This window comes from Anneissia japonica, unplaced genomic scaffold (assembly GCF_011630105.1).
Source record: "Anneissia japonica isolate Jap-2015-1 unplaced genomic scaffold, ASM1163010v1 scaffold1203_len951721_cov167, whole genome shotgun sequence".
Classification (NCBI taxonomy): domain Eukaryota; kingdom Metazoa; phylum Echinodermata; class Crinoidea; order Comatulida; family Comatulidae; genus Anneissia; species Anneissia japonica.
In genome coordinates, this window is record NW_022722325.1 from 302446 (window position 1) to 312115 (window position 9670).

At 34.2% G+C, this 9670-nt stretch overlaps 2 protein-coding genes across 2 annotated transcripts in view; one reads left to right on the forward strand and one right to left on the reverse strand.

The window, feature by feature from the left end:
* The first annotated feature begins 2718 nt into the window (after positions 1 to 2718).
* Positions 2719 to 6643, forward strand: LOC117111857 (arginase, hepatic-like). The gene has a single exon (XM_033254869.1). It carries the CDS (start codon positions 2902 to 2904, stop codon positions 4012 to 4014), a length of 1113 nt encoding a protein of 370 aa, XP_033110760.1. The 5' UTR covers positions 2719 to 2901; the 3' UTR covers positions 4015 to 6643.
* The window catches only part of LOC117111859, a gene marked incomplete in the record, with an annotated part of 8917 nt that continues 3507 nt past the window's right edge, over positions 4261 to 9670 (reverse strand). The window contains 1 exon segment of the mRNA XM_033254871.1: positions 4261 to 8814. Within this exon segment, the coding sequence (XP_033110762.1) occupies positions 8701 to 8814 (114 nt within the window).

The following is a 9670-nucleotide window of genomic DNA, read 5'->3' on the forward strand; positions in this document are numbered from 1 at the left end:
TTCGAATGTAAATTTTGTATAACTAATTTAATATTTCAATTATTATTAGCATCTATATGGATATATCTTAGGCTTAATATTATAATGTAATGCTCTAGTCACTTTCGTTTATGTATATCATAATATTATTTGTATTACTGTATCTAAGTACATGTAGTCATTAGTTGGAGGCACACACCTATTTGGTGACAGTGGTTTAGGCTGCTTTTGCGCTTTCCTGGCAGCTAATGACAATGGTCTATTTACTGTAGGCCTACTTGTCAATGCTATGTTCGTTTAATTTTTTTCTGATTTGTATTTATAGTTTGTATATTGTATCTTTTGCCTGAATAAATAATAATAATAATAATATTGATCAATGATTGAAAGATTTTCATCTATATCAAGCAGATCATCTAAAAATATATGTTTAAAATCATTAGAACCATAAATGAAGTCCAGTGAGTTTCTAAATGATGGTTACGTGGATCTCTTTCCAATTCAGAGAATATTAAGTCTCTGATTGGTTTTAACCTAGAACATTTCACAGATGAAGTGATCTACTGTTTCTTTATGGTTCCTTCACATAATTAATATACAAAGGCATGTGTTAACATATTTACGGGTTTCCAAATCCAGACAGCTTGTACAAGCTTTAAATTTTGGTTAGTTCTCTTAAAATTGGTTCTCCTTTAGAATTGGTTAGGAACATTTAAGTTTCGCTCTTTCGAACAGCTCTTCCGTAGGGGAAGACGAGTACATTCCGTCGGGAAATACAAAAAAATTTAAAAAAATATTTTTACATGCCTATTCGTTTAGCAACCATATCGCCTTCATTGACCTACAGTGTACTGTTTGTGTTAACTTTTCATCACAATAATAACAAAAACAACAACAACAACAACAACAATAATAATAATAATAATAATAATAATAATAATAATAATAATAATAATAATATAACATAAATTCACGTACAATTTTATTGTAAGTTATCACCGTATATATTACTTTTCACATTGAATTTAGCCTCTGAAACAACAGATATTCGTCCCAATGAATACTGTAGTTCAAACATCTACTGGAACGTAAGTCAGCAAGACAGTGTCAAGTGTCAAAATAGCGTTTTGACACAATTTTTTTAAATGTCAGTGCATATTAATGTTATGTATTAATGTTATGTATTGAAATTAAAAAAAAAAAGAATTCAAATACTCCTCCCCCGTTTAAAAGATTCTGGATTCGCCCTTGTTCAATTGACTAATTAGAAATGGTTTACGTTCTACTTGGGGTTCTATGATAAAATGCTCTTTTGGATATCCTTATGATGCTTGGAATACCGGTATATCTTGATCGGGGACGCAACCTCATGGTTTACAGATTTCAGGCAAAATTTAAAAAAAATTATAACTTCACTTTGAATTAAAAGATTGTACTGTGACGTTCCCGGTGACATTGTGTTTTCTTAATTTATCGTAGAATAATAGGCCCTACGTCAAAAATTGGTGGACCTTACAATTTACAGTAAGACATTATTCTTATTCGTAATTTTGTTGTTAATAATTCACAATCACATGGATTATGAGAAACCTGGATTTTGCCATGATGGGAGGATAGTATATTGTAATGTAATACGGTAATTTTTTTTTGTTATAATAATATAAAATGTAAAACGGATTTGAAAATAAGTGCATTGCTTACTCTTTGTTTCTCGTTTTTTATTCAAAAATATTCGGTTTTTAAAGTTTATTTCGACATTATAAAACATAGGCCTACAAGTCATACGGTAGCTTCAAATAACTAATAAAAATTCACCAAAATCCGTAAAATATCCGTAGCTTCCCGGGGGTTTCTCCCCTGGACCCCGACTAGTAGCCCCTAGGCAGCTGATTCCAGGCAAGTGAGGTTCGCTTTGCTCGCCTCCTACCGTCGGGGCTTTTTTTCCCCTGTCGGGCGGATTCTGACGCCATCACGGGTGTCTACTGTAGGCCTATAGGTAATTCTGATGTTAGTGATAGGTCATCGGTCTTGCTATAGTAGCTGCTGTACGTACTCAGGCACAGGTGCTCCTCGTTAAAACCTGGGTCTCCGTGTATGCAGCTGTCTCTTATACACATCTAGATGTGTATAAGAGACAGCAATGTGATAGGTCATCGGTCTTGCTATAGTAGCTGCTGTACGTACTCAGGCACAGGTGCTCCTCGTTAAAACCTGGGTCTCCGTGTATGCAGTTCATTTCAACAAATTACATTGCGGTCGAAAAGTGGGGGACCACCCCGTTAATAATATGGTAACCCGGGGGGGGGGGGTGTGCCCATCTATGATCTGCGCCCAGGATTATTATCTTATATAATAATCCTCTAAAATTAGTTTTTATTGTTTGTGAAACTGACGCCTGTGTATGCCAACCCTGTGTCTATAATGAGTAGCTGCTGGTCTATGTGTCCTATTTGGCTTCAATTAACAGATACGTCACACATTTCTTTTATTTTTTGCTTTGATTTTAAATATCATGTACAATACGCCAAACATTAGTTATTTCCTTTCATTTTATTTCGTTTATTTCATCAAACAATGCAATAAAAATGCAAACAATAAAAATTACAACAGACCTAAAACAAAAAAACAGGATAAAGAAAAACACAACTCTGATAGTGTACATGAAAGAAATGTACTACTGTATGTTTAAAAGATGAAAAGTATCAGCCTCCTGGGGGCGCCAGTTGTTACCTACCTGCATATGCATGCGTTCAGGGTGTTACGTACCATGCGCAATGATAAGAAAGTAGAGGTAATGTATGGACGTTTAAGACACCGATGAAGCTGGGAGTTCTCTAAATTTGATGGTTGAGCTGCATAATTAACTTCTGATTGTAAGTGTGAACATTTGTGAGTATTCACTTTTCGCTTAAACAAGTCCTTATGATGAAATCTTTACTCGGTCGTACCACCAGTCTGCTGCTGCTAGGCCACAAAATGTTACCGGCTCTTCGCTCAACATGCCCGATTCTGGGCGGTTTAATCCGCGGTACATATGTTGCTAGTCTTAGTAGTAGGGGCCTAAGTCAAGCTCAAGCACCAAGAAATATCGGCATTATCGGCGCTCCTATAAATAAAGGACAGGGTAAATCTGGAACTAGACTGGGCCCGCAAACAATTCGAGATGTGGGATTGATTCAGCAATTGAAAGATATAGAAAGAGATGTGAAAGATTACGGAGATATAAAATTTCCAGAAATGGATGAAGATATGACATCGATGAGACCAGTTAAAAACTCTCGCTTCCTAGGAAAAGCAACACAGATGATATCTAATGCTGTATACAAAATCATGAAAGAAGACAAACGTTTATGCTTGACTTTGGGCGGAGATCACGCATTATCTGTGGGTAGTGTTCACGGCCATGCACGAGTGAACCCAAACTTGTGCTTGTTATGGATCGACGCACATGCTGATTTGAACACACCGTTGACGTCAATGTCAGGAAACCTTCATGGCATGGTACAGTCTTTCCTTGTTCATGAGCTGACTGACTACATGCCAACGGTTCCTGGATTTGACTGGATTAAACCTTGCATCTCATTAAAAGATATAGTTTATATTGGTTTGCGTGATATCGATCCTGGGGAAAAATATATCATGGAGAAATTTGGCATGACTGGATATTCTATACATGATGTGGATAAACTTGGTGTGAAAGAAGTTCTAAGTCGTGCACTTGAAACGGTTAACCCTATGGGAGACAGACCCATACACTTGAGTTATGATATTGATTCACTAGACCCCGTTGTATCACCTAGTACCGGAACCCCTGTGATGGGTGGCTTGACCTATCGTGAGGGAATGTATATTGCGGAGGTTGTATCGGATACAGGTCTCCTCCATGCTGTGGATGTCGTAGAGCTTAACCCAGAGCTTGGAACACCAAGGGAGCAAGACACCACGATAATGGCTGCAATGAACATTGTTACAGCCAGCTTGGGCAAAGTGAGAGAGGGGCACCGACCCAAAATTTATGAGCTTCCAAAACCATAAATAGACCATCAGCCAAGCCAAGTTTAAATTAATATTAAAAATCTATGCATTATTAGTTCATGATAAATTGGGTGTCAAAACTAATTTCTTTTGCATATTACAATACCAAATACTGATATCTGTATTTTATTTATTATACAGTAGCGAGGTACGGTAGATGTCATTCCAATTATTATACTAGATCACTTTTAGGACCCGGACCAGGTTTTTCATGGTCTTTAAAAGGTTTTTTTTTTTTTTTTTTTTAAATTTAATCATGCTGTAATGATCCGTTTGATGGTATTTTAAATCAAGTCCTGTTAATAATACAATAATCAAATCTTATTTGACAAAACAATGTGAGATGCTTACATATGGTCATGATCACAGCACATCATGACACTATATACTGTATAGCATACACCAGTTTTTTGTCAAAGATGATTTGATACAGTAGTCTGGGCAGGATATCTGGATAGAGTTATTTTGGATGGTCTTTAACTCATGTGGGTTTTATTAGGTAGATAATTACATTATAAAATTATTTTTAAAAGGGGAATCAGGAATACATTTAGCTATATATTTTCATAGTCAACTATCTGATCTGTACCACATATCATTATAACAGACTACTGTAATTGGGTTAAGATCATGTAACAGATTAGTAAGTTAGTTCTATCTTCCTCTCTTGCTGATTCTTACACCATCCTTTTATACCTCCGTAGCTAAAACAGTCATTAACCAGGATTTATTTTGTTTGTAATACTTGAATAAATGTGTCTGTAATGAAATTTCTTTAGGTTAGACTAGCCCTCTGTAGGCCTACAATTTTGTACAACATTTATGTCTCTTTGCTGTAGTTATAATAAATCTACAGTATCTTTGTTGTCAGAAACTGAACCAGTATCAGTACAGTATTTTATAGATATTTGCATGAAGCTGATTATGGGCATTCTGAAATTTAAAAGAAATACAGTAATGATTAAATGAACATTTTAAGAAAATTACAGTAAGTGCATTGTATTAGAAGATATAAATAGTAATTATGAATCTTAATATTTTATTTTTAAGGTGGTGTAATGCAGATTAATGTACTATGTAGGTTTACTTCACGCTACAGTATTACAATTTTCAATTAAAATTATTATTTTATTAAAAACAATTTTACTATTTACCATAAAAATACTGAATTGCGCATACAGTATCTAGTGTTACAACAAACCATACTTGTACAGTACTGGGAGAAAAAGGGTGTAACCACTCTTTTTTCCGCCGTTTTTAAATATTCAAAAATATGTATCTCATTAACCGTTACCAAATTGTTTGTCAAATATGTTTTTGTGTCTTAGAAAAATCAGTTGTTTTTTTCTCCGAAGTTGGACTTTAAACCTTATTTAATGAGGGTAGTCCATGCAGCTGACCATTAATAAATGAGCTGATAAATTATAGGGGTTCTCAAAACCCAACGATGTACCAGTATGCATGTGCAATTGTTAATTTTAACTGACCATGCAATATACAGTATTTGATTGTTTTAAGAGTGATAATTGGTGGTTAGAACTATATTATCCAAATAATAACTCATGTGTGCTGGTATAGTGTAGTAAAAGTATGATGAGGAAGGTTGTAGTAATTGGATAAAAATTGTGGACTGCAAAGAGGAAGGGAATTTAATGGGTTTCAAATTAATAATGTAGCCAACGTAGAAAGCAGCTAGAAAAACAGTATGTCCATATAGGATAAATATGCAGTTGAATTTGCTAACTAGAACTTATTTTACATGCCAAATTGTTGTTTTAATTAACAATCTGTAAGTCAAATTTTATCTCAGTCGAATAATTTTTCAATGCCACTTTGAATTCGACTTAGGCAAGTTCAACTCACAATACTGTAAATTTTAATCACTGATGACTTGTAGTAAATTAAAGCTAAATGAAGGTACAGTACTGTGGTTCGGCATTTATGATGTGTGGCTGGGTGGGTGTACAGGGGCGGATGTATGGGGGGGCCAGGCCGGCCCTGGACCCCATTTTTGAAAGAAAAAGAAAATTGATCTCTCTAAACGCCTCAGAGATTATTTTTGGCCATCTACAACACACAAATTTTGCGGGGAATCCCCCGAACCCCGTGGGGTAGTATTATCTCGACTGGCCGACCTTTCGGGGGGGCCCCTTTTGGACATCCCTGGATCCGCCCCTGGTGTGTGAATGGTATGGTTACAGTTCCTAGTTGTAGTATTGTCTATTTTGGATTGTTTTAACAATAAAATATTTGTCTATATGGTAAATCTAATACAGTACTTGTATGTATAGGAGTTGCTGTACATACTTAAGCTTTTTAAAATGATGAATGCAATACAGTACAGTATTTTACAAAACCACCTAGCAGTATTATAAAGTTCGCCCTCCAATTCAAGACCCTTTTACTGTAATTTGAGACACTTTTTTCGAAGTATGAAAACTATCCATCATCAATCTAACACAAACCTAGTGTAACCCTCCAATTGGAGACCGAACTCCAAGACTACCCCATATATTAAGTCCCAATGGTGGTCTTGAATTGGAGGGCAAACTGGATTCTCTGATACAGGTATGTAGATCACTATAATTAGAATTTTCTTCATGGATAATAAATTATTTTTAAAAGAAAAGTTTTCTATTTTATTTAAATTCTTGTAGTAAGGAATAACACAAGTACTGTAGTGATACAAAGTGGTAGCATACTGATGTAAAAGTCTTTATTATCATATAACTCAAAGTGTGACAAATCTGTGTATGCAAGCTGCAGGCAATATCAGAAAAGAAAATTGGCATATTTGGCAGTCAAGTAAACACAAACACATTTCTGCTAAGAACTGCCAAGTTTCAAGCATTTTAACACACTATTCCCACTCCTATGTACAGAAAGATTTTTTTTATTGCATTTTTACAGTTCATGTAAATTGCAAAATATTTTCTTTATAATGTACAGCAATTTCATAGAACATAAACATTCAAAATACGAAAAGAACTCCATTTACTGTACACTTTACTTAGCAGTAAATTGCAAAATCTTTCTTTATAGTGTATAGCAATTTCATAGGACACAAACATTCAAAATGCGTAAAGAACTCAGTTTACTGTGTACTTTCCTTACATATTTAACACCAAATTAACACAAAATTCAACACATACTGTACACACGTCTAAAGATATTTAATTGGTCAGTACCCCAACAAGCAATCACATAGGCCTATCCTTTTCCAAATGTAGTAGTGTAGACAGAGCCATTTTATTCAGCTAAACTTCCTATCCGAAAGATATGGTTAATTAGAGCACATGGTCAGGCATGAACAAGGCCCAAGCAATGGTGTTTGCAGGTGTCAAACCAGGAAAGATATGCTTCAGAGCATAATTGTCAGGGTCCAGGGTGGTGGGGAGGGGATAAAGAGGCTAGGCCCCAACAAAAAAGGAAAAGAACTTGGTGTGTGTCCCCCCACCCAGGTTTTTCTCTCGATCTGGATCAATTCCTTGTTGCTGTGCAACATGCTTGTGTCCTTGAGCAAATCTACATTGCTTTTCCATTTTACTGTATAAATGGTTACCTAGTGGGCGATGATGGGGTAACAGTATTTAACTATGTAAACCTAATGGCTTAAAGGATAAAAATGAACTTTGTAAATTACAAGGAAAAGCACTATACAAGCACAAGTAACAAGTATACTAAAACAAAAAATTTACACCTTGTATAAAATGACACAGATTTATAAAATAATTACCCTCAAATATTTTGAAGCTGACAAACGATATTTTGGTCTAAGCTCCCTGATGCTTAGAAAAACTGGACAATTTTTCATTGATTGAATATGTTCTGAGACCACCATAAATTAATTTGCGAAGAAAACACTGCCACTCCTATGCTGATGCATTTTATTCTCAAAGTATTGTCAAAATATAAATAGATAAATCAAACAATATTCAATTGGGTATAGAATAACCACTCTTCATATATACACATATATAACTCATAAACAACTACTTAAAAAAGTACTAAATTTATATTACTTTTATTATTGTTAAGGCAACAAATTAATAACAAACTATTATTCTCCAAAATTTAATGTTAAGGAATTTAATGTTAAAGCAAAGGGATGTTAGGAAACTCTTTCAAATGGCAACAATACAATTTTAAAGATAGACAAATGCTGAAATTTTTTAATTTAAATCTTTTGTCTGAACCTTTTTATTTGAAACTACTGTAAATATTTGGTGAATAATAAGTTTGAATGCAGGCTACTCCATGAGTCCTGGTACACTGAAGAGAACATTTCTGCCTAATGTTGACAGTAATGTTGTTGCCAGAGAACAGCTATGCGCATTTCTGGCTAATATACAAATGCACACAATCACATACACAATTTTTTTACGTCACTACAAAATTTCATAAAAATATGACAAAAAAATTTTTTTAAATCTATGGAATTACACAGTTTTAAGATTCTTATTCCGGTCTGGATGTAATAACAATAATAACATTGAGCATTTATCAAGCTGAACGGCAAGCTATAATAACAGACTGATCACATCCCCTTTTCAATCTTAGTATTAAAGTAGAAATTTATTGTTTATACTGTATTTATTGTTTTTGCTAGCTTCTGTATATAATCTGAATGTAGGATAGAAAGTCCCTTTTGTTAATAAAAGTAAATAAATTATAAAAATATATTGATCAAGTAGTTTCAATAATCTTATTCATACCAATGTATGGATTTGGATCTTTGAAGCCTTTCTGCAATTCCACTCCTGTGACATCCTCGCATAATTCAGTTTCACTGATTACACACTGTAAAACAATAACAGTAAACAGAAATTAAAGGTCATTGTTGTTTTTCTTTTAATTACTGTTTGCTTGAAAATACGTCTTAACTCTGATCAGATTTTATTCGTTTTCAACTAATGCAATCAAATCTGATTGATCAGTTCTAATCCGTTAACACTCTGTATTAATTTTTAATTTAGTCCGTACAGTTTCAGCCAATCATACAGTACTGGTGTACATAGACCAATGAAGATCTGATCAGACCTGATGAGTTTTCAATCGTTAGCAGAAAAGATAACAGAGGTGCTTTAAACAACCCGCAGCTGTTTATTACACTAGCCAATTCAAGTGCGACCAAACAATTTAAACCATTTAATCATTGTTTGGTTTCACAAGTTTACAGTGTTAAGACGCATTTACAAGCAAAGAGTAATATGTACCCCGGGCCGAACAGCTGAAATGATCTAAAATTCAGGAAATGACTTCTTACTCTATAGTTGGCCAAAATAACCTTGAAAAGAAGCTCATCTCGAGAAGAAGCCCACCAAGATATTACAGTACATACACTGTACTGTACATGTATTGATAAAATAAATAAAACAGGCTTGGTTTACAGTACTGTAGTTTAGGTCATGCTGGTTAATACACTCCATGATACAGATTGATGTTTTTGCTTCCTAAAAAAGAAGCCCATCCAAAGTTTGCCAAAAAAAAAATCCAGGGCTTCTATTCAAGTTTTTACAGTATTTTTTTATATTTATTATATAATCAATTATAACTATGGTAGTTTGCTACATCTGAAATATAAAAATTATTTTAAATTTTCAATTTTATGAATTTCCAAAAAGTAAACAGTTCACTTACATTGCTGAGATGTGTA